The sequence below is a fragment of the Panthera tigris genome, chromosome D1 (assembly GCF_018350195.1).
Source record: "Panthera tigris isolate Pti1 chromosome D1, P.tigris_Pti1_mat1.1, whole genome shotgun sequence".
Lineage (NCBI taxonomy): Eukaryota > Metazoa > Chordata > Mammalia > Carnivora > Felidae > Panthera > Panthera tigris.
This window is the reverse complement of record NC_056669.1, coordinates 109,187,364-109,213,589: the sequence shown is the minus strand read 5'-3', so window position 1 is coordinate 109,213,589 and position 26,226 is coordinate 109,187,364. Positions and strand designations below refer to the sequence as shown.

At 39.6% G+C, this 26,226-nt stretch overlaps 1 protein-coding gene across 1 annotated transcript in view; it reads right to left on the bottom strand.

Moving 5' to 3' along the window:
- KDM2A (lysine demethylase 2A) overlaps nucleotides 1–26,226 on the bottom strand; it is a 111,493-nt gene that overhangs the window by 23,034 nt on the left and 62,233 nt on the right. The window contains exons 5-13 of the mRNA XM_042959162.1: nucleotides 25,160–25,238; nucleotides 24,662–24,708; nucleotides 20,084–20,262; nucleotides 13,511–13,617; nucleotides 13,058–13,150; nucleotides 11,721–11,896; nucleotides 10,745–10,860; nucleotides 4,764–4,890; nucleotides 1,012–1,406 (exon numbers count right to left, since the gene is read on the bottom strand). Of these exons, the coding sequence (XP_042815096.1) occupies nucleotides 1,012–1,406; nucleotides 4,764–4,890; nucleotides 10,745–10,860; nucleotides 11,721–11,896; nucleotides 13,058–13,150; nucleotides 13,511–13,617; nucleotides 20,084–20,262; nucleotides 24,662–24,708; nucleotides 25,160–25,238 (1,319 nt within the window). The remainder of the gene's footprint in view (nucleotides 1–1,011; nucleotides 1,407–4,763; nucleotides 4,891–10,744; nucleotides 10,861–11,720; nucleotides 11,897–13,057; nucleotides 13,151–13,510; nucleotides 13,618–20,083; nucleotides 20,263–24,661; nucleotides 24,709–25,159; nucleotides 25,239–26,226) is intronic.

The window sequence follows — 26,226 nt, the reverse complement described above, 5'->3', positions numbered from 1 at the left end:
TTAAGATAATCTGACAGGGTTTAAAAATAAATACTTAATTACTAATTGTGAACTAGCTTTCTACTACACATTCCCAGGCCTTGCACCCAAGATGTAGTTCCAAATGATGATTTTAAAAAGAAAATTGATATTTCCAGGTTTATACTTTTTGGTGTTCATGTTAATGGTAACTTGTGAGGAAAGACTTAAAAGAACTTCCTCCAATTTAGACAGCTGAAATCTGGATTCCTTAAAAATAAGCTAATTTCTTTGAGATCAATGCATGAGGGGTGGGTTAGGCTCTGAAAATACGGATACTGGGAGACCTCTTGAAAAAGAAAAATATATAACATGAAGAAACTGGATATAGCAATAGGAGAGATTATGTCTTTTGGTTTTTTTTTTTAAATCTCTACACCCAACATGGGGCTCAAACTCACAACTCCGAGATCAAGAGTTGCACACTCCAGAGACTGAGCCAGCCAGGTGCCCCAGGACAGATTATGTTTACAATGACACTTTCTCAGAAGCTGTCCCAATGTATTTAATTTTTTTTTTTTTTTGGTCTTAATAGTAGGTAAGTACGAAACTAAATATGCAAAGCCTATCAGCACCACCCAGCACAGCAAAGCTTCTCTCTCGTCTGCTTGGGCGGAGGCTGCTGGAGATTGCTATTGGCCACTTCTGTTCTGAAACAGGCCTCTTTATCTGAGGGTAACTTGATTAAGTAATATTTCCTAATACAAATACTTTCTTAGATTAGGCTCTTCTTTATTTTTAAAATCAGTCTGAAATCTCTGTTTTTAAGACTAAATTTAAGTCCTAACTGAACATACAGAAGTCAGTGTTTTCGCAACAGGGACTTAGCCTCGCCCTGAGAACTGAAGCACCGTGCAGCAGACACAGGTAGACGTGAATGTCTTTCTGAATGAGCCGCAGATTATCCAGAATTCCTGTACTTTCTCTCTCAGAACTGAGCGACTGCCTGCCCCAGCCGGACCAGTGGCTGTCATGCGACATAACCGACCTTACCTTTACGTCGGCAATAAGAGCATCTTCATCTTCTATCCCTGTGGGGACGCATTTCTTGTGCAGTGGCAGAGACTCCAACTTATCTACAAGACAGCGAAGGCCTTCAAGCTCAAAATGGGTCAGATGCACCTGCCTGTCCTTTCGGGGGCTACACTGGGGATCCCACACTTGGCCATTGTGGGAGCCCCGGCTAGAGTCAGAGGATGAGTCCCCCGACAAACTTTTCTTCAGACTTGGAAGACTTCGGCAGGTTTTGCCCAGTCCGTCATAGTCCAGGTTGACCCCGTTGGCTACGGGGCTAGTGAGGACAGAGCGCCTACTGCTCAGGCGCCTTGGTTCTCGATCCACTGCTTCCTCATCCCCATTTCCAGATTCCAACCCATTTAACTCCAAATCTGCCAGCAAGAAAAAAAATATAGTAAGAACATGCCACTTGACTGTGTGATCAACAAGAGAAACAGGTAGCATGGAAGGGGTCCTGGGGTTATAAAAAGTCAGCTGAAAATGGCTGTAAATTAGTTTCAAGTCCAAACTGAAATTTGGGATTGTGATTTCATTAACTTTTCTTCAAAAAGGCAGATATTATGAAGCATATACTTACAGTTTTTTTAATCAAATTTATTTTGAGAGAGAGAGAGAGTGCGCACACATGCACATGTGAGTGGGGTAAGGGCAGAGAGAGAGAGAGAGGGAGAGAGAGACAGAATCCCAAACAGGTTCTCAACTGTCAGTGCCGAGCCCAATGCTGGGCTCAAACTCACAAATCTGTGAGATCATGACCTGAGATGAAATCAAGAGTTGGAGGCTTAGCTGATTGAGCCACCCAGGTGCCCCTAAAAAGCAGTTTTATTGAAAGTTTTGCCATAAAATTAAACTTTGAAATTGAATCCTGTCAATATGGCTAACAAAGTTGAGTATTTCTTTTTAATTTTTTAATGTTTATTTACGTTGCGGGGGGGGAGGGGCAAGGGGTAGAGAGAGAGGGAGACACAGAATCCGAAGCAGGCTCCAGACTCTGAGCTGTCGGCACAGAGTCCGATGCAGGGCTCAAACTCACAAACCATGAGATCGTGACCTGAGCTGAAGTCGGATGCTTAACCGACTGAGCCACCTGGGCACCCCACACGCTAAGTATTTTTTAAAGGGAAGATTTCTGACAGTCAAAAGTTTTAGTGAAAGAAATATTGTTAAATGTGCATTGGTTCTTTGTTATGAAAGTAATACAAGAAACAGACCCTAACTACAGAGAACAAACTGATAGCTAGTTACCAAAGGGGAGGTGGGTGAGGGGATGAGTTAAAAAAGGTGATGGGGATTAAGGAGTGTGCTTTTTGAGATGAGCACCGGGTGCTATATGGAAGAGTTGAATCACTATATCGTCCATGCATGTTAAGTAACTGGAATTTGAATAAAAAGTTAAAAAAGGGGGGGGGCACCCAGGTGGCTCAGTCAGTTGAGCATCTAACTTCTGCTCAGGTCATGGTCCTGTGGTTCATGGGTTTGAGCCCCGCCTTAGCCTCTGTGCTGGCAGTGCGGAGCCTGCTTGGGATTTTCTCTCTCTCCACCTCTCCCCAACTCGCACATGCTCTCTCTCAAAAATAAATAACTTAAAAAAAAAATTCTTTTTTAACGTTTATTTTTGAGGAGAGAGAGACAGAGCATGAGCGGTGGAAGAGAGAGAAAGAGGGAGACACAGAATCTGAAACAGGCTCCAAGCTCTGAGCTGTCAGCACAGAGCCCAATGTGGGGCTCGAACTCACGGACCACGAGATCATGACCTGAGCTGAAGTCGGACGCTTAACCAACTGAGCCACCCAGGCGCCACCCCCCATTTTTTAAGAAAACCATATGGGTGGGGCACTTGGGTGGCTCAGTTGGTTAAGTGTCTGACTTTGGCTCGGGTCATGATCTCATGGTTTGTGAGTTTAAGCCCCATATTGGGCTTTCTGCTGTGAGCAGGGAGCCTGCTTTGGATCCTCTGCCCCCCACCCCCGCCCCTTCCCCACTCATGTGTGCATGCACCTGTGCACATTCTCTCTCAAAAACAAACATTAAAAATACCCTATAAAAATTAATTAGCCAATCCAAAGGGAAAAAAAGTAATGTATGTTTACTAGTAATAATTTAGAAAACATAGGGGCGCCTGGGTGGCTCAGTCAGTTAAGGTCTGACTTCAGCTCAAGTCACGATTTCACGGATCGTGGGTTCGAGCCCCGCATCGGGCTCTGCACTGAGAGCTCAGAGCCTGCAGCCTGCTTCAGATTCTGTGTCTCCCTCTCTCTCTACCCCTTTCCCACTTTTGCATATGCTCTCTCTCTCAGAAATAAACAAACATTAAAATAATCAAAATAATCATAATTTAGAAAATATAGGATGGTGCAAAGAAGTCATCCCTTATCCCTCTGCCCTTAGATAACTCAACAACTGATGTGTATTTTCTTTCCATCTTTTTTGACACATATGTGCACGACTATAGTTGCACTGGGATTATGCTGCATACACAATTCTGTATCCTGCTTTCATGTACTCGACCATTTTTTATTTTCAAACAAGAATATAAACAACCCTCAAAGAAAAAATATATCTGGTTTAGTTTTTTTTTCTTAATGTTTATTTATTTTTGAGAGAGAGAGAGAGAGAGAGAGAGAGAGAGAGAGTGCACACAAGTGTGGGGACAGAGAGGGAGACAGAATCCGAAGCAGGCTCCAGGCTCATCAGCACAGAGCCTGATGCAGGGCTCGAACTCACAAACTGCGAGATCATAACCTGAGCTGAAGTTGGACACTCAACTGACTGAGCCACCCAGGCGCCCCAAAAATATCTGGTTTAGATTGAAGATTCCATGAAACATATGACCACAAGATATTACAGTGTTGGCTCCTCTGCACCTTAGGGTATAAAACAGCCTAAAAATGTACAACTGAAAGTATCCTGGGGCACCTGGGTGGCTCAGTTGGTTAAGTGTCCAGCTCTTGATTTCGGCTCAGGCTATGATCTCATGGTTCCTGGGATCAAGCCCATGTCAGGCTCCATGCTGACAGCAAAAACCCTGCTCGGGATTTTCTCTCTCCCTCTGTCTCAAAGTAAATAAACAAACATTTAAGAAAATCAAGAAAGAAAACGGAAGTACTCTTGTCTAATCACATCCACTGTTCTCAGTTTTGAAGCTGCCAATCTCAGTGAGAGTCAGGAGAAAAACAAAGTATCTTGCCATCCAATAAAATATTTCTCTTGATAGAAGTTGGGGAAACATTAAAGCATAGAGGTTAAGGATATAGATTGTAGAGTCTTACCAATCTGATTCAAACTGTACCTTCCCCACTTATTAACCGTTATTATTTCCCACTTATTAACTATAAGATCACAGATCAAGTTTTCTAATCTCCTTGAAATTTAAATGCCACCATCTGTAAAATGAGATAATAATACCTACCCTCATCAGTAATGATTAGAATTTAATGTATATACACTGCTTAGTAAAGTGCCTGGAACACCGTAAGAGTTAGTATGATGGCATGTTCTCAGTTTTTACTTTGCCAAAGACCATTCTTTATACAATAAAACACAGCAGAAAAGTGATCATCTTTCTTAAGGAGCTAAGGTACTAACAATTCAGACAAAGAGGAGATCCAGATATTTCATTTGCCTAATAATTCACATCTGGGTAAGAGATCAGCTGCAAACGACATTCAGCTCCAACGAATGAATTTTGTAGACCCAAGCAGGTAAGTTCACGTAGGCAGAACACTTACCCATACTGAGGGACTCTTTTTGAAATTCCTTAGTTAGGTGGGAGCGGTTGGTTATGCAGTACACGTAGCGCTCCAACACGTACCAACACATCTCATAGTAGAATGGATAGCGGAACTTATTTGGAACCTGCATGGGAACAAAACAATGAGAAAAAGCAAGCTGATAACAATTTTCAAGGAAAGAGAGTAAGACAAACTGAATCACTGCAAAGATTAACCCAGGAAAAATGCTCTCTCATCAACCTGAAACGTCGGGTGGCAATTGGAACAAGAATCTAAGTGGATCTGACAACCTGAAAAATGTTGGTCTTGGGAAACAATCACTAGAAATTAAAAGGTATCTCAGAACCACCAAGAAGGTGTCTTGGGAAAGCATCAAAAGAAGTTGTGGGGGTGCCTGGGTTGAGCAGCCAATTCTTGGTTTTGGCTGAGGTTATGTTCCCAGGCTTGTGAGATCAAGCCCCATGTCGGGCTCTGCATTGGGCGTGGAGCCTCTTGAGATTTATTCTCTCTCCCTCCCTCCCTCCCTCCCTCCCTCCCTTCCTCCCTCCCTCCCTCCCTTTCTCTCTCTCCAATGCCCCTTCTCCCTGGCTCTCACACTCACTCTCTTAAAAAAAAAAAAGAAGTTGTGGGACAGGGAGTAAAGTGTTAGAGTAAGACACAATACACTTGAGAAAATGGTTTCAGGGTTCTTAGGACATAAAGGCATGCCAAGCAGTCTTGCCTTCACTACAGTTTTAACCTCAATCAGAAGACCAGGAAACAAAGAATCTAATGGAAAACAGGACATGAGCTGAAGTTATAGAAAAGTATAATTAGAGATTCATTCTCAAGCTTTGTCTAGTGTAGGACACAAGACAGTATTTTTCCCACCGTCAACTCTCAGCTTGTCTGTACAGTACTTTGTAGCCAAAAGGGCAAGTCCACAAATTAGATTACTGTCCCACACGGCCTAATCAGCCATTGTCTTTAGTTTTTTTTTTTTCATGTCCTCCAGAAGTAGCATGAAATTATTCCAGCTGAATAATAATAAAAAGAACTGCCCTTCAGATCTAGCATAGTCAAAGAAAAGGCAAATCAGCATGGATTAACCAGTAAGGAAGATCAACAATGGGGACTAACCTATATATATTTTGCCATCATCTTTTAGAGAGGACATCTTTCAAAAGGATAAGCCATACGATACTTCTAAGATTGTTTTGAATATTCAACTCCTGAGTACGTTCTCATCTCCTTTTCAAAGCTCCACGTCAGGCAGTATTCCTGAATCAAGGAAATCTGGATGCCAGGCCACTTTGAAAATCCTTCACTAGGTCACGGAGCAGGACTGGGAATGAGGAGGTTACTTTCCTCATTGCAAGGCAGGAGAGGTATGTACCTTTCATTAGGTTTCCAATTCAGAGGATCCAGGCTCTGAATCTCTCTCTCTCTAAGTAGGCTTCACGCCCAACGCAGAGCCCAACATGGAGGGCCTGAACTCACAACCCTGAGATCAAGACCTGAGCTGAGATCAAGAGTCGAATGCTTAACCAACTGAGCCACTCAGGTGCCCCTGAATCGAGGTCTCTTAAGCAACTACAGTTTTAACAACTAAAAGAGGTTTTCCTCCTTTATTTAAAAGTCAAATTGGGGGTGGCTGGCTCGCTCAGTCAGTAGAGCACACAACTCTTGATCTCAGGCCCCACATTGGGCCTAAAGCCTACTGAAAAATAAATAAGAGCTTAAAAAAGGTCAAACTAATTTACTTTTGGTAAGGTGTGGGAGGGGGACCACAAGAATTAACAGGTACTAGATGCCCCCAAGTTAAATATAATACATGGGCCTCTCTGCTCACCTTTTACAGGTATTAACACTTTTCTGGAAGGGTCTTTATTAAAAGTTCAGGACAACCCAAAATTCTACAGCCCTTTGGGACTCTGTTGAAAGCTAATACTGACAGTAAAAAAAAAAAAAGGTAATATATAGATCATTAAACTTTTGATTTTTTACTTGGAACTCATCAGACTGCATTAATAACAGCCAAGATATCACATACCCAACTTGCCTCATATTTTATCTATGTTGCCAGATACTACAGAGTATATCAAGTTTCTAAGACTGGGCTAAAACTTTTTGTGGGGCAGGGAGAGAGTTTTTAAAAAATCCACCTTACAGAATTGAGCTTTTCAGTGCTACCAGTGGAATAATTATCAGCATTCAAGTTTATTTAAAGTTTATTTATTTAGAGAGGAGAGAGAGGGAGAGAGGGAGAGAGGGAGAGAGGGAGAGAGGGAGAGAGGGAGAGAGGGAGAGAGGGAGGGAGAGAGAGAGGGAGGGAGAGACAGAGGGAGGGAGAGAATGAGCGGGGGAGGAGCAGATACACAGTGGGGACAGAGAATCTGAAGCAGGCTCTGTGCTGACACCAGAGAAGCCAATGTGGGGCTTGAACTCACAAACCATGAGATCATGACCTAAGCCAAAGTTGGATGCTTAACCAACTGAGCCACCCAGGTGCCCCTCAGCACTCGTGTAAATAGTATGGTATTTCCACACTGGCATGGCAAAAGAAACCAAAAACACTGTCTTAAATTTACAACACACTGCATTTTTGTAAAGTAATATATTAACTGGATACCAGCTGGTATTGGCACATAAAAGGTTGGTGTAGAAAGCAATAAAAAAATAATTGCTTTGTACATACATATGCAGGGACTCAATGAAATTTTATAGAAACACAGAGGAGTTCCTTATTGAGAATGAAAGAATTAAGCTATACTTAGGAAAAATGGAATAATATGGTGGTTAGACTGAAATTTGACATTTTTTTCATAAACAAAAAACAGTCTTAGAAAATTAGATAGGTAAATCAAGATCAGTTATTACAAGTTTAACAGTCTGTAAGAAACTCCATGTGAAGGTAAGGTACCTCATTTCACCTATGCCACTGAATATATACATATTCTCCCTTTCTTCCCTCAAACTGAGCAACTAAGCAATTAAATCACAGGTATAATACAATAGTTTTTAGCCAAAAAAGGGGAGTACTTTCTAAAAACTAATTTTCAGATTGAGTCTTACAGTAGATAAGTGGTATTACCTCAGAATAATTTGGAGTTAAATAAGAGTATTCTGTGAAATTACATAATTTTGAAACATTTTAACTATTTTTACTATTATTATAATTTCAAACTTACTAATTATTTTTTGTAGCTTACTTTTTTTTAAATGTTTGTTTACTTTCAGAGCGAGAGAAACAGACTGAGTGAGAGCAGGGAGGGTCAGAGAGAGAGGGAGACCCAGAATCCGAGGCAGGCTCCAGGCTCTATGCTGACAGCCCGACATGGGGCTCAAACCCATGATCTGTGAGATCATGACCTGAGCTGAAGTTGGATGCTCAACTGACTGAGCCACCCAGGAACCCCTCATTACTCTTAATAAGCAGAAATTTACTTTTATAAAATTTATTTTAAAAGCACTGTATCTTCTTAATTCAAGTGGGGCAATCCCTAGAACACGAACAATACCACTGTTGTGTGTAATAGCTCCTAACCAAAATAAATATTTCAAAATAGGCACCAGAATAGCTAACTGATCATGTTCACAGTAAACAGGTCAATGACTATTCCTTCTAAAAATTGTAACTTCTTCACTAATTGTGATTATTTATTTATTTATTTTTAGGGAGAGAGCAAGCAGAGGAGGGACAGAGAAAGGAGGAGAGACGGAATCTTAAGCAGGCTCCACACTTAGCTCAGAGCCCAATGTGGGGCTCAGTCTCACTACTGTGAGGTCATGACCTCAGCCAAAATCAACAGATGCTTAGCCGACTGAGCCATCTAGGCGTCCCAAATTGTGATTTTTTTAAATTTAACTTTGCAAACTTTCAAATCTGCTAAAAAAGTTCTTTCTCTCTTTCTTTCTTTCTTTCTTTCTTTCTTTCTTTCTTTCTTTCTTTCTTTCTTTCTTTTCTTTCCTTTCTCTCTCTCTCTCTTTCTTCTTCTTTTTTTTTTTTTTAATATTCAAGTTAGTTAACATACACTATAGTTTTGGCTTTAGGAGTAGAACCCAGTGATTCATCTCTTACATATGACACCCAGTGCTCAGAAAAGTGCCCTCTTTAATGCCCGTCACCCATTTAACCCACCTCCCCCACCCACCACCCCTCCAGCAACACTCAGTCTGTTCTCTGTATTTAAGAATCTCTTATGATTTGCCTCCCCCTCTGTTTTATCTTTTTTTTTTTTTTAATCTGCCAAAAAGCTTAAGAATGCTTACAGCATTCTTCAAGATTCACCAGCTATTAACATTTCCCCACATTTGCTAATCTCTATTCACATACGTGGCTGTAATTATTATTATTAAACTTAACTTATTTATTTTGAGAGAGAGAGCATGCACAAGCAGGGGAGGAGCAGAGAGAGGACAGAAAGAATCCCAAGCAAGCGCCATGCTCAGCGCAGAGCCTGAGGAGGGGGCTCGATTTCACGAACTCTGAGATCATGACCTGAGCCCATATTAAGAGTCAGATGCTTGGGGCGCCTGGGTGGCGCAGTCGGTTAAGCGTCCGACTTCAGCCAGGTCACGATCTCGCGGTCCGTGAGTTCGAGCCCCGCGTCAGGCTCTGGGTTGATGGCTCGGAGCCTGGAGCCTGTTTCCGATTCTGTGTCTCCCTCTCTCTCTGCCCCTCCCCGTTCATGCTCTGTCTCTCTCTGTCCCAAAATAAAAATAAAAAACGTTGAAAAAAAAAAATTAAAAAAAAAAAAAAAAAAAGAGTCAGATGCTTAACCAACTGAGTTACGCAGGTGCCCCAACATGGTTGTTGTTGTTGTTGTTATTATGATGTTGAACTACCTGAGAACAAGGTGAGAACATCATGCCTTCTAAAGGCTCTATACTCTAACTGCTGTTTAATGTCTACAACATCTATACTTTCATCATATATAATTCAGCCCTCACCAACTTGGGTTCTGCTAAAGAATTAAGCCCTGTTTCCCCAAGACATGGGTTGGCCAACAAACAGCAGCTAGTGGATTTGGTCTGCTGCCTGTTTTTCTGTGAGCTAAGAATGTTTTTACATTTTTAAATGGCTGAAAAAAAACCCTAAAATTAGAGCATTTTGGGATATGGGAAAACTATATGAAATTCAAATTTCAGTGTCCATAAATAAAATTCTATTTTATTTGAGCCATGCTCATTCGTTTTTCACTCTCTGATCCTTTTCAGAAAAAGTTTGCCAACTCTTGCGAGGGTGTCCACCACATGTAATGAACTTTTTCTCCTATATATCTAGAATGGTATCAGCTATGTAACATCCTAGGGAAAGAAAACCAAGAGAATAAGACACACATATCATTTTCTAAAAGACTTAATTCTCTCATGGAACCCCAGCTGAGAAAAGCTGTATGCACATTTATTTATTAAGTACAGAGGCACCTGGGTGGCTCAGTCAGTTAAGTGTCCAACTCTTGATTTCGGCTCATGTCATGATCTCACAATTCTTGAAATTGAGCCTGGAGTCGGGCTCTGTACTAACAGGGCAGAGCCTGCTTGAGATTCTCTCTCTGCCCCTCCCTTATTCTCTCTCAAAATAAATAAACATTAAAAAAGAAAAGTACAACATTTCACATGTTAGACAGTAATCAGAATAAAGATACATACATGCACTCAAAGTTGTTGACTCTTGACTTGATGAATCCCATTACACTGGGTTATTCTACGAGCATACATATTAAAAACATGGCTCAAAAGATTACCAAATGTCTATCTCTAGCCTTATAAAAATCCAAGATATCAAGAACCTCAAAGAATTAGAGTTCCCCAAAATAAGCAGGTAGATCTTGTTAAAACTTTTTTCTCAGTGTCCCTGAAATGTTAACACTGCACTTTAACTCAAAGAAAAATTTTGAAATTTTGAGATAAACTACCAGTGAATCTGTTATAACATCTGGCTTAAATGGAGTTAATCTCTTCACATCCAACTGTTACATAATACAATTACTTACCCGTGTCCGATCTTCAATGTTGTATATTTTTAATTGCATGGGGATATTGAAACTATGCAAAAAATTGCCTCCAAAGACTAATGTGTCTGTAGGAGTATACACAGCATGAATCCAGCCTAGAAGAAAGGGAATGGAGGGTAGTGACTGTAAGCACACATTACAACATGGCTCTCTCAGAGAACTAGTATAATACTCCTAGGTCCTACTTTTTACTCTGGTTGTTACTTAGTGGTTGGTCAAGTTATTTAATCTCTTGCAGCCTCAATATCCTCTATAAAAATTAAACTTTATATGGTTATTAGTAAGTATTAAATCAGAAAATGCACGTAAAGTGTTTAGCATACAGTAAGCTTAACAAATGCTGCTTCTATTTACAGGAGCACCTACTGTGAAGGTGCAGTACAAGAGCTGACATGTATTTCCATTTACTCCTCAAAACAAAATGTGACAGAGGTTTAAATATTTGACCAACAAGGTATTAGCAGGTAAACAAGTGTCAGAATTCTTCTTCTTCTTCTTCTTTTTTTTTTTTTTTACAAGTGTCAGAATTCTAATACAGGTCTGTGACTTCAAAATCTGTGCTGTAAATACTTATTTTGTAACTAGTGACCTCCTAAAAATTATCACTGATGCTACTACACCCCAGCCTTCATAGACATCCCTTAGAAAGTAGGTCTCTTTCACCCAGACGTTAGATACTGCCCGCTGACCAGGTCTTATCCTTAGAGATTCTGATTACCTAGACCTAATGTGCGGTCCAAATGTAGACCTTCTGTGAGAAGCCACCACTGACAATTCTGATTTTAGTGGAAAATCAGTGCCTTTTTCAAAAATCCACATTCTTACCATCTAATCCATAATGACAGGAAAGGACACTATTGTTTTCTGTCCACCCCAGCATCACAACCACTCTTGGTGGTAATCCATTAATTCTAGTGGCTAGAGTAAACAACTAATTTTTTCCCATCTTGCTTACCTGAGGGAATGACGAAGGTATAGCCCTGCTTGAGCTCAATGCGCTGACAATCTGATACCCGGTCACCCAGAAAGATGTCTCCCTGTTTCCCTGACAGCAGCCAATTCTCGTACAGCTCCAGGTTGTGGGCTGTAGGGGGGATGAGCCAGAAGACCTGTGAGTTAAAAAACTTCAGTCTGTTAACAGCCATTGACATGACCCAGTCGTCTCCCTCAACTGATAAACAGGTACAAAGTTAAGGCCAACAGGCAGAAGAGCAGCAAGCAATCCTCCTAGCCTGCAGAACCTGACCATTTGGGAAATTCTAGAGGCCCCAAGGAAGCAGATATTTTCTGTCCTTCACTTGATGAAATGGCTTTTAGGGCTTCCCTGGAGTTTCACTGTAGAACCCAGAACCCATCCAGGACTCAGGGAGAAGAGGGACATTCAGTTTGTTACCTAGGAAGTCCCTTACTTGCCCCTGGCTGTCTGGCCTCTACAGTCCTAAGAAATACAGTAGGTACAATATCTTCTAGAGACAGGCCTAGCTTACTTTGTTCTAGGGTAGTAACCAAGACCAAAAGGACAAAACTTGAGACACCATTGAAATGGATCCAAAGCAAACAAAATGACTTTGGATTTGGAGGTATAGTTGTTCTAAATTAGGACCTCACATTTTAAAAGCATTATGTGTTTTCATTCCGGTTCTACTTTTCTCTCACAAACGCATCTACTTCTAGCAAGGGAAAAAAGGGTAACTAATAATAAGAGCGTAATACTACAAACCTCCGACATTAATCCCAGATTTCCATTCTCACACAGCATTCAGAAACAATCTGACAAGCTGGAATACAGTTCTTTACGAATGAGAATAATCTTTCAAAATCTATTCACATCCTTAGGGAGGACTTAAAGGCTTCCTCTGGCCACATTTCAGATCAATGCCTTCAAAATAGGGAAAGGTGGTTTGGATTCTAATTTGCTGATTTCATCCTGAATCTATACAAAATTTGTGTTGCCATCTACTACTTTATCACACTTCCATGTAAAGAAATTGTCTTGTCTTCCTAAAACCACTTTCTTGTCTTCATGTGGAGAATTCTGCCTTGGGAATCTAAAAATAAGGCTGCTGAGGTTTACTAAGTAGTATGCCAATATTGGTATTATGACAGCAGACTAGAAGAATACGAATTCCTACTGAAGTCCAGCCAAAAGGGTCAACATAATCACCGTTTCTCTCTAGAATAGGGGACAATTTCCTAACAGATTCATTTCTAGGTATATTAGGCATGCATGAACTGAAGCAGAGACATATAACCAGCTTCAGATTCCAACCCCCATCCCAACTATGACCGTACCTTTCCCCTTGATGGATGTGATACCAAACAGAGGTACCACCAAAGTCCACATGGAAGTCAGTATAGCAGCCTCGAACACTCATCAGACAGTACCTGACCCAAAAAGAACAGCAGCCATTAGTGCACCGATGAGAAAAAGAGAGCATGCCCCACCACAATACCACACTCTCCCCTTGTACACCCCACCTTCCACATAATCAATTCCCAGTCAGTAAGAGGAGTACAACTGCGTCATCATGTTACCAGAACGACACATTTTCTTTAAACTATGTAATTGTGGGTTGTGACACCATTATATATACTCTTCCCTCTGGAACTGTGAAATCTGTTTAAAGAATTCATCTTTTTGATCATTTAGGACACAGACCAAGGCTCCAAAGGGAGGAACCATTCCTTGCAATCACTCTGGTTTCCCGGTGATGTACCTGAGGAAATGCAGGGAAAGCCACTTACTTCTGCACTTTGGGGTACTGCATCTCCAAGATGGCATTTGTTGATTCAGTCTGACTTTCCTTCAAATGCCTCGGCCACATGTTGTCTACCCAGTCAATGAAATCCACCTTTAAAAAGAAGAAGGAAACATTTAGGATTCAATGGAAGGACTGGGATTAAAGAGAACTTTAAAGTCCAGAAAAACAGAATTTCTCAAAATACACACTGAAAGACTATAATTTAATTATAAACAAAACAATCTGTTGGTGAATCTTAGGGTCGACAGGCAAACCTTCTAGAAATAATTTTTCAATGAGAATAAAGGCTAATGGACCCGCCAACATCATAAAGATAGCACTAATCAAAATGAAGTCATTAAATAACACAGTAGTATCCCCTTTGTGTCAATACTGGTATAATCAACTGTATTTTTCTAATTCAATCAAAGGTGCTGTCTGGAAGGTACTTCTAAACTTACCAGAGATGTAACACGGTGAACTGTTAGAGCAGCTAAGACATCCAAAGTGAAGAAGAAGAAGAAGAAGAAGAAGAAGAAGAAGAAGAAGACGACGACGAAGAAGACGACGAAGACGACGAAGAAGAAGAAGAAGAAGAAGAAGAAGAAGAAGAAGAAGAAGAAGAAGAAGAAGAAGAAGAAGAAGAAGAAAAAGAAACAAATCCAATAGGGATTTGTAACCCTACATGAACAATGTAGAATCTACTAGGTTAGGAATCAGAAGTTCCAGGTCTGTCATGTTTTCTCAAGATCACATGCAAGTCCCTGGAACTCATTTCTAAAATGAGGATAATTAACTCCAAGGGATATTGTGAAGATTACATGTAAATACATGTTAAAATTTCTTGAGATAACGTTAGCAGAATTTAGTAATCTATTTTTTATTTCATTTTCATTTCACCTTTATTTTCTATCTTTAATCACTTGGTTTTTATTATCACTAACTACATGAACACAATACTTGGTCATTAAAAATACATGTGGCTAAATGTATAATTCTGTATTTTTTAAAACATTTATAATTTATTGTCAAGTTAGCTAACATATAGTGTATATAGTGTGTTCTTGGTTTCGGGGGTAGAATCCTGTGATTCATCACTTACATACAACGCCCAGTGCTCATACCAACAAGTGCCCTCTTCAATATTCATCACCCATTTCCCCCCTCCCACACCCCCTATCAACCCACGGTTTGTTCTCTGTATTTAAGAGTCTTTTATGGTTTGCCTCCCTCTCTGTTTAAAACTATTTCTTCCCCTTCCCTTCCTCCAAGGTCTTCTGCTAAGTCTCTCAAGTTCCACATATGAGTGAAAACATATGATATTTGTCTTTCTTTGACTGGCTTATTTCACTTAGCATAATACCCTCCAGTTCCAACCACGTTGTTGCAAATGGCAGGATTTCATTCTTTCTCATTGCCAAATAGTATTCCATTGTATGTATAAACCACATCTTCTTTATCCATTCATCAGTGGATGTACATTTGGGCTCTTTCCATAATTTGGTTATTGTTGAAAGCACTTCTATAAACATTGGGGTACATGTGCCCCTATGAATCAGGACTCCTGTATCTTTTGGATAAATTCCTAGTAGCACTATTGTTGGGTCGTAGGGTAGTTCTATTCTTAATTTTTTGAGGAATCTCCACACTGTTTTCCAGAGCGGCTGCACCAGTTTGCATTCCCACCAACAGTGCAAGAGGGTTCCTGTTTCTCCACATCCTTGCCAACATCTGTTGTTTCTGGAGTTGTTAATGTTAGTCACTCCGACCAGTGTGAGGTGGTATCTCAATGTGGTTTTGACTTGCATTTCCCTAATGATGAGTGATGTTGAGCATCTTTTCATGCGTCTGTTGGCCATTTGGATGTCTTCTTAGGGAAAGTGTCTATTCATGTCTTCTGCCCATTTCTTCACGGGATTACTTGTTTTTTGGGTGTTGAGTTTGGTACATTCTTTACAGATTTTGGATACTAACCCTTTATCCGATATGTTATTTGCAAATATCTTCTCCCATTCCATTGGTTGACTTTTACTTTTGTTGATTGCTTTATTTGTAGTGCAGAAGCTTTTTAGCTTGAGGAGGTCCCAACAGTTCATTTTTGCTTTTATTTCCCTTGCCTTTGGAGATGTGTCAAGCAAGAAATTGCTGCAGCTGAGGTCAAAGAGGTTGTTGCCTGTTTTCTCCTCTGGGGTTTTTGATGGTTTCCTGTCTTACATTTAGGTCTTTCATCCATTTTGAGTTTATCTTTGTGTCTGGTGTAAGCAACTGGTCCAGTTTCATTCTTCTGCATATTGCTGTCCAGTTCTCCCACACCATTTGCTAAAGAGACTGTCTTTTTTCCACTGGATGCTCTTTCCTGCTTTGTCAAAGACTGGTTGGCCATATGTCTGTGGGTCCAATTCCGGGTTCTCTATTCTATCCCATTGGTCTATGTGTTCTTGTGCCAATACCATACTGTCTTGATGATTACAGCCTTGTAGTAGAGGCTAAAGTCCAGGATTGTGATGCCTCCCGCTTTGGTTTTCTTTTTCAACATAACTTTGGCTATCCGGGGTCTTTTGTGGTTCCACACAAATTTTAGGATTGTTTGTTCTAGCTTTGAGAAGAATGCTGGTGCAATTTTGATTGGGATTGCACTGAATATGTAGAGTGCTTTGGGTAGTACTGACATTTTAACAATATTTGTTCTTCCAATCCACGAGCATGGAATGTTTTTCCATTTCTTTGTGTCTTATTCAATTTCCTTTGTAAGTTTTCTATAGTTTTCAGCATACAGATCTTTTTCTATAGTTTTCAGCATACAGATCTTTTATATTTGGTAATCTATTTTAAATTATATGTGCTGAAAGAAGTGAAAGCAATATGAACGTATCTGCACTTTACACTGAACTGTAACATGTCCTCTACCTTCAAATGTGTGCATTACCCAACCACTGACCTCCAAGAAACAGTCTCAGGTAGATAAAATGTGAGCCAAAACATGAGTCCAGTACAGTATTGACACTACAAATAATCTAACTTAAGGCTATAAAACATACGTATACAGTAAGCTTTACAACAATACCTGTATTTAATAATTTATTTCCCTTACAATATAGATCTGGACAAATGCATACAATCTGTGCATAATGATATGAGGCAGGTGTCTAGGAAACCGTGGGAGCAAGGCTGGAAGGGATCACCAATGACATGCAAGTTGAGAGCAACCATGAAGTTAACTTGTGGCTGCACTTCAAAGATTTCTGCTCAGGGAGCCAATAGTTTCAACCAAGCAACCACTGGGTCTCAAACACTGAATGAACTCCAACTTCCTTCCTTTCCCTCAAACAAAATCTACTTTCTGTTCTCTTAATGTAGTGGTCAGCACCTTCTATCTCATGGTCCTCTCCTTTGCTAACACTGTAACAGAATAATGAATAACTGTACTTGCTCAAGACAGTATAAGCTCTTATGTCCGGATGGGGAAAAGAAGGGTTAAGAACACATGGGTATTTTTTTCTCAATTTTCATTCAGAGAAAGCTGAATTTCTTTGGCCAGAATTTCTCACCTGCAGCACTGAGTCACTCATTCTGGCCTTTCATTTTTTGGTATTATTAGGTATCGTCTTGTGGTATGGGACTCATACTTTTTTCCTTCGGTTAATGTTTAGGCTCTGGGTAGGCCTTTTACTAAATGGCCTGATCCATGTGAGAGCAAGTCTCCAGAAGGGGTAATCACCAGTTTCTACCTGCTCTGCATCAATACTAGGGCCAAACTGGTAAGAAGTCCAATACCCAGGACCTAATCTATTCATATGCTGCACAAAAAAAGCTCACGGCCTTACATGAACTGATTTTCCCACCACCAAACAAATCTGCGCATTGTATATGTTACTTTCCAGCTACCTCTCAGGTACTGCTGGAATGACAGCAGAAAACAATCTCTCTCCTTACCAGAAAATCCCATTTTATGCTAACACCCCAAGAGGTACCTAAAGGTTGCCCACCTTCCTCTTCCACTGCACCTACTTTTACACATACTACTTCTTCTGCCTGGAATTCTGGTTTTCATTCCCTTTGCCTCATTTCTTTCATGTCAAGCTTAGATATCACTTCCTCCAAAGAGCTTCCCCTAGTTCTCATCCAGTTTAGGTTAGAGGGGGGTCCTTCTTCTTGCCCCCACAACACTCTATATTTATTCACTTATGATGCACTTACCATTAGTGTGGCTTATAGAAATGTCTATCCTCTGGTCTTTCTTCCCCGTGAGACTTTAAGCACTGTGAGAATGACAATGACCTTATCTTCCACAGGTCCTCTAGCACCTAGCATAGTGCTCAGCACATGGTGGGCACTTGAGCCAATAATACGCTAACTCTGAAGGTGTGAATGTCACAGAGAATAAGAGATTATGTGGTTTATGTGAAAGATTACAAGAATATTTGTTCAAACTCATTGAAATGTATACTTAAAATGAGTATATTTTATGTCAATTATACCTCAATAAAGTTGGTTTTTAAAAAAGCATTATTGGGGTGACTAGGTGGCTCAGTTGGTTAAGCATCCACCTTTGGCTCAGGTTATGATTCCGCGGTTTGTGGGTTTGAGCCCCATGTTAGGCTCTGTGCTGACAGTTCAGAGCCTGAAGCCTTTGGATTCTGTGTCTCCCTCTCAATCTCTGCCCCTCCTCTGCTCACAATTTGTCTCTCAAAAATAAATAAATATTAAAAAAAAAGAATAATAATAAAAAATAAAAATAAATAAAAAAGCATTACTGAGATATGTTAGAAAATACCTAAATAAATGGAAGGATACACTGTGGGGAAAAATACTCCAGTAAATAAATAAATAATACCCCAGCAGAATAAGCATATTATTGCTTACATAGCAAGTCATCAAAAGCTTTCCCGCTTTCAGGAAGTGACCTTGGTAATAGCTCAATCTTTCCAGTCATGTTTTAGGTCCCTAAAAAATATTGGTGCATTATTCTCTGTCCTCCAGAAAATTTCCTTTTTCTGAGCCCTTCCATAGTTCCACTCCTCCATTTAGGTCTATTATTTTTATGTTATATAATGATGGATTTTTATCATTAAAGCTAGGAACAAAAGTGAATAAATTAAGAATGTTACAAAAAAGGCTTCATGTGTGAATGACATAGTTCTAAATTTCAAGAACAGAAAAGTATGAATGTTTGACTTTTATAGCTATAATCACTTTATTTTTAAGTTGAAATTCTAACAATATTAACAATGTTAATTTATAAGCAATATTAAAAACAATTTATAAACAAATGTTATTGTGATTCTTACATCCCTCTCTTATTATTTTAATGCACTGAACTGTACATTAAAAAAACTTTTTCTTTAAAGTAGGCTCTATATGCTCAATGTGGGGCTTGAACTCATGACCCCAAGATCAAGAGGTGCATACTCTACCAACTGAGCCAGCCAGGTGCCCTATATTATTTATTAAGTGCACCATGTTTGGCTAATAACAAGACTAAATTCTAACTGTCTTCCTATATTTCCACATGACCAAACAAATTATAATACAAAAGGATTTTTATCATTCTAAGGAGATAAAAGTTTTCTTAAGAAATTAAAAAAAATTTTTTTTAATCTTTATTTATTTTTGAGAGAGAGACAGAGTGTGAGTTGGGGAGGGGCAGAGAGAAAAGGAGACACAGAATCCGAAGCAGGCTCCAGGCTCCAAGCTGTCAGCACAGAGCCCAACGCGAGGCTCAAACTCATGAACCGTGAGATCATGACCTGAGCTGAAGTCGGATGCTTAACCGACTGAGCCACCCAGGCGACCCTTAATAAGAAATTCTGTACTTAGCTGTAGGCATCTCCAGTAACAAGAAGCAATGACAAAAAATTACATTGTCTCTTCAGGTAATAATAGTAAAATACGAAGAACATTTTCCTGTTGGTCTGTACATATCAATGACTTAGTGATAATAACAATGCATCTTACTGGTAAGCTGAATGTAGGTGTATATATAAAATAACAATATTAGAAACAATTATAATTTTGATGCAATTAGGATAATTAAATGGAGATTGAATAAAACACTGAGATCTCGACTTTATTTATTTTTAAATGTTTATTTTTTATTTTGGGGTGTGGGATAGAGAGCAGGGGGAGGATCAGAGAGAGCAGGAAAGGGGCAGAGAGAGGGAGAGAATCCCAAGCTGGCTCTGTGCTGTCAGTGTGTAGCATGATGTGGGGTTCAATCTCACAAACAGTGAGATCATGACCTGAGCCAAAATCAAGAGTAAGAAGCTTAAATGACAGCCACCCAGGCTGAGATCTTGATTTTAAAAGAATGATTAGGGGGCACCTGAGTGACTCAGTTGGTTAAGCATCCGACTCTTGATTTCAGCTCAGGTCATGATCTCACAGTTCATGTATCAAGCCTGGAGTCAAGCTGTGTGCTCACAGCACGGAGCCTGCTTGGGATCCTCTCCGCCTCTCTCTCTGCCCCACCCCCCACTCACTCTAATAAATAAACATAAAAAAAAAGTTATAAATTCTCCCAGTATATAAACAACTCTCTTGGTGACAATGACAATGTGGAAAAAATGATCAGACTAACCGTGGAGGGCCTCTGCACCATATTCTCCAGCCTGGTGTGGCTGAACTCTAGGCTGATGACATTATAGAGTTTTTCTCGCTCCTCCTCTGGGGTCTCATAGTAGCGTGTCCACTGAGCCATGGTCATTTCAATGCCTTTCTGTGTGTTCACGTCCATGACATCCACCATGCGACGACTCCCTGCCACGAAAGATGTATCAATCATCTCTACTGAGCGGCTATTATCCTCAAATATATTAAGAATATAAAATACAAGTAGAAGGAAACAAACTATCGTTTCTTTATTCAGGGTATTCAGTAATAAGGAGAGAGCTGTCACTCAAGGTGGATAAATCAACAGAAAATCAAACCACAGAGAATGGGAAAAACAACAGGTTAATATAAAAAACCGATTCCCTATGGCATATTTCTATATGGTCAGGTAACAAATCCTATATTCAATATCTTACTCAACCCTAACAATTCTAAATGGTAAGTACTAATCTCCATTTCATAGATGAAAAAATAGGTGTTAGGTAACTTGCAGGACAATGCAGGACAAGAATCACAGAACTCTACACCAACTCCAGAGTTAATGCTCTTACCCACTGAGCTACACTGCTTTAATGCAGTTTTAAGGATCTTATCTATCCTATACTTTGATCCACTATACAGTGATATAGTGAGTACTAGATTCATTCTGAAGCTGTCCATTCTTCTGTTTAAAAGGGTTATTTCCAAAACCTGTTAAGCATTTCTAATATAAACGTCCCTTTTCATTCATTTCACAAATATTTACTGACTGATAAAGCCACCACGAGGGACACAAAGATCTGTATCAGATTCTCAACCAACTATAACAACTACAACAAAAAGGAGAATGCATAAATTAGTAGGGAGGAAAAACAATAGCCTAATTAAAGCCAAAGATACCTAAGTTTAAATTTCAGCTCTAATAGTAGTTGGGAAAGCTATTTAACTTCTCTGAACCTTAATATCTTCTTCTTTAACTTGGGAATAATATTACCTTGGAGGCCGCTGTGAAGGAAAATATTTAACACAAAGTAGGTGTCAATTAAACAGTAGTAAAAATAAAAGGAAAATTATTATTATTTTTATTATTTTTGTAACATTGGACTGACCAGAGAAGCCTTTTAGGAAAAGAAGGTGAAGAAGAGACTTTTGAGTTAGGCCTTGAAAAATAAAAAGAATTTCAACAAGAAAGATTCAACAGAGAATTCCAAGCAGAAGCAGCAGCATAAGAGACAATATGGAGAGGCAAGACAGCTAAAAAAGTTAAAATAATAGTGGTCAAGAAAAGGAAAGAGAATAAAAAGCTGCTGATATTAAGAATATTGTTCAGGGGCGCCTGGGTGGCTCCGTCAGTTAAGCAACTGACTTCGGCTCAGGTCACGATCTCACGGTTTGTGGGTTTGAGCCCCGCGTCGGGCTCTGTGCTGACAGCTCAGAGCCTGGGGCCTGCTTCAGATTCTGTGTCTCTCTCTCTCTCTGACCCTCCCCCGTTCATGCTCTGTCTCTGTCTCAAAAATAAATAAACGTTAAAAAAATTAAAAAAAAAAAAGAATATTGTCCAATTTGTAAGAAACTAGCAAACATCTACTATATACCTGGACTTCGTGGCTGTAACAACTAGTATCAAGACCTGGTCCCCTGCCTCTAAGACGTTTACAGTCTAGTCAGAGATATGAGATAATAGTCAGGAGGACTAGAATATAGCCATAATAAAGGAGACATGGCAGAATACACATAAGATATAACTCATAATATAAGGCAATAAAGCAAACCTACCCTTTATATTTTGGAAGAAAATGCTAATGCTAAATCAAAATTGCCTTGTAATACCATTTCACACCCACTATGATAGCCGTAAATTAAAAAAAAAAAAAAAAAGGAAAATAACAAGTGCTGGCAAGGATGCAGAAAAACTGGAACCCTCAAGACTTTGCTGGGAATAATGTAAAGTGGTGCAGCTGCTGTGAAAAAGTTTGGTGGTTCCTCAATAAATTAAACACGGAATGACCATGTGACCCAACAACTTCACTCCTAGGTATATATCTAAAGATACAGGTGATGAAAAAGTTCTGAACTAGAAACTGATGGTGACGGTTGCACACTGTGAATAAATTTAATGCCACTGAAGTATATACTTTAAAAATTATTATAATGGTAAATTTTATGTTACTTATATTTTAGCACAATTGTTTAAAAAAACAGGGGTGCCTGGGTGGCTCAGTTGGTTGAGTGTCTGACTTCGGCTCAGGTCAAGATCTCATGGTTTGTGAGTTGGAGCCCCACATCGGGCTCTGTGCTAACAGCTCAGAGCCTGGAGCCTGCTTTGGATTCTGTGTCTCCCTTGCTCTCTGCCTCCCCCCAGCTCATTCTCTGTCTCTTTCTCTCTCAAAAATAAAAACATTTGAAAAAATAAAAATAAAAAAATAAAAGTGAATGCTTTCCTTCAAAAATGTAGATCAAAGCTGTTGGCGAGGATGCAGAGAAAGAGGAACGCTTTTGCGCTGTGGGGAATGCAAACTGGTGCAGCCACTCTGGAAACAGTATGGGGGTTCCTCACAGTATGGGGGTTCCTCAAAACATCAAAAATAGAACTACCTTACAACCCAGCAATTACACTACCAGGTGTCTATCCAAAGGATACAGGTGTGCTGTTTCGAAGGGGCACATGCACCCCAATGTTTACAGCAGCACTACTGACAATAGCCAAAGTATGGAAAGAGCCCAAATGTCCATCGATGGATGAATGGATAAAGAAGATGTTGTATATACGTACAATGGAGTATTACTTGGCAATCAAAAAGAATGAAATCTTGCCATTTGCAAGACTGCAACGTGGATGGAACCAGAGTGTATTATGCTAAGCTAATTAGTCAGAGAAAGACAAATATATGGCTTCACTCACGTGGAATTTAAGATACAAAACAGATGAACATAAGGGAAGGGAAGCAAAAATAATATAAAAACAGGGAGGGGGACAAAACATGAGACTCTTAAATATAGAGAACAGAGGGTTGCTGGAGGGCTTGTGGGAGGGGGGATGGGCTAAAATGGGTACAGGTCATTAAGGAATCTACTCCTGAAATCATTGTTGCACTATATGCTAACTTGGATGTAAATAAACAACAACAAGAAACTTATTACTGTCCTGGAGGTCTGTTAGGAAAAGAAGTCCAGTGATGGACCTATAGGTACTCAAGAAGATTTTCTGAGGTCCTCTGAGAGAGCCCTGCATTGTGAAGAATGGGAAAGCATTTTAATTACTCAACAGACTTACTGAGTGCCTACTATACTCCAGATTGCACTAGATATTAGGAAATACCCAGTGACAGGCAGACAGCTGGACTCTAACACAGAAATAGTGAAGGAGTGAAAAAACCAGGGAATTCGAGAACTTTCCTTCACCTGGGCTATCTGTGACTTTCACCTCTTGGATAAACAGAAGAGTTACCCAGCTGTCTAAAAAGGGCCCTCCGGTGGCTAGGAGATAGTACTGCAGTGTCAATTTCCAAAGCAAGACATTGCACTGGAACTTTAACATAGAGAACAAAACTTAACAGAAGCTATAATGTTGGGAGGAAAGCATCAGAAAAAACTCTTTTTGCTTCATGTCCTGTTGGAAACATGTCCAAAAGGTTTTAATCCACTTTACTGCTTTAACGTGTATAGGACTGCAACCATTCTGAATTCCAAAGGATCCTGGTGAGTCTCAGGGCTACCCTGAAAACCAAATGGTCTGCAGAAATTTGACCTGAGCCTTTACTGACACCAGGAAGCTTTCTTCTTTAATTAGGTTGATCCAATTTGTTTTTTTCCCCTAAATTTTGAATAGAATACAAATCAGACTAAAAACTCAACCAGTCACTGAAAGAAATGTTAACATATCTCTTTCTCGGCTTACAACGCTTTTGTTTATTATTACTATTATATACACACACACACACACACACATATATATGTATATGTATATATATATATATATATATATATAAAATAAAAATATATAAATATACATATGTTTTTATTATATATATATTTGTTTAAGTAATCTCTCCTCCGAAAGTAGGGCTTGAATCTACAACCCTGAGATCAAGAGTCACATGCTTCAGTTTACAAAGTTTTAAACCTTGGTCAAGTTACCAAATGTAGCACTGGTGAAAATTTCCTGGAAATTTCTCTACTGCTTTTGGAGAATGGAAGAGAATCACAGATATGAATGAATCTTCCTTCTTGTTTCAAAGATATAAAATGTCACTTTCCTGGGTGAGATGCCCTGGAACAGGCTTTTCACGGAGAGAAGGAGGGGCACACAGTGATAAAATGGTAGGTAGGGAAGAAGGAAAAGTTTTAAAGTTCTATGCCCGGTGTGTACTAAATGAAGCAACTTTTGTAACTCTGTGAAAATTCTCAGTGGCCAATGAAATGGTAGTTTTTATCAAGATGCATATACTTCAATCAAATATGTACTTCAACGTTCCTAAGCCTTAAATCTCAGTCAGAAATTTAGAAATCAATTCCAATCTTAAATCTTTGCCTCATAGGCGCAACGGCCACACATATTACTACTTACCCACACACATTTTGACATCATTCACAGTGAAGTCTGGATCTGGCATCCTATGAAACAAACACTTGTAAGTATAAATGGAAGCACACCTTCTCTAATCAGTGTGAGTTCTTCATTAACATACTAAAAACGCCCAAGTTAAGACACATAAATAATCATATTCATATTTAGATTTAATGACATATTTTAAATATGATTATATATTCACATATACATAATAAAAAAGAATATATAACAAAATGTTAACAAGTGATTATTATCCCAGGGTAATAGATTTTTAAGAGATTTCTTTTCTTTTTAGGTCACCTATATTTTTTCATTTAATTATTAACAACCATGAGTTGTTTTTGTAACAAAAGAAGAAAAATACATGGTTTTAAAACTATATGGGGGATTCTTTTTAATTATCTACTGCTTTGGGTTATCAATACTGCATTGTCTATAGCCCTGGTGTAATATGGCCATTTCACAACTATATCCAATCAGGCCGAGAACACTTACTTTATTCCAAGTCCATCCGAATTCTTGAAAATCAGAGGGTCTCTTAAGCCACCCCGCTGAATATACTCTACATTAAAATCTGTCACCATAAGAAAACAACTGTTAGAAAGGCAAGAGGTATAGCCGGAAAAAGATAAAAAGACCATAAAATAGATCTTAAGTATTAAGGTGGAGATGGTGTTTGCTGTTTCTGTGTAAATAGTTTTGCTCTGTGAGACAATACATGCAAAAGAAGCATCCTTCGTTGGGGCACCTGGGTGGCTCAGCTGGTTCAGCCTCTGACTCCAGCTCAGGTCATGATCTCACAGTTTGTGAGTTCGAGCCCCACATCGGGCTCTGTGCTGACAGCTCAGAGCCTGGAGTCTGCTTCGGATTCTGTGTCTCCCTCTCTCTCTGCCTCTCCCCGTCTCTCTGCCTCTCCCCTGCTTGTGCTCTGTCTCTCTCCCTCTCAAAAATAAATAAATATTAGGGGAAAAAAAAAAGCATCCCTCAGGATATAGGAAACTCACACTGAGAGGCAGGGTTCAAGATGTTTTCTAAGTCTGTATTTCCACAGTAAATTCAGAATTTAACCAACAGAGGGTAGTACTACTAATGAGTCATCTCGTAAATCCTAAGCAGAAATTATCATCACCCTGTCTCTTAACAGCCCAAAAATTTACTACTGTCCACTAGAGTATATACCATGACATCCTTGTCAGTTTGCCAAGGAGCAAAGCTGCATAGTACACATGGAATCCCACCTCTGTTGTGGTTGTGGGGAGAGGTACGTGCATAGAAGAGTTTTTACTGGGGCGCCTGGGTGGCTCAGTCAGTCGAGTGTCCGACTTCAGCTCAGGTCATGATCTCACAGTTCCTGGGATTGAACCCTGCATCAGGCTCTGCACTGACAGGGCGGAGCCTGCTTGGGATTCTCTCTCTCCCCCTTCTCTCTGCCCCTCCTGCATGTGTTCTCTCTTAAAAATAAATAAACGTTAAAAAAAAAAAACAGTTTTTACTGTACTATTCTTAATTAAACCTAAAACAAGGGATAGGAGAAGAAGGAAGAGGGCTTCAGGGAAAAATTC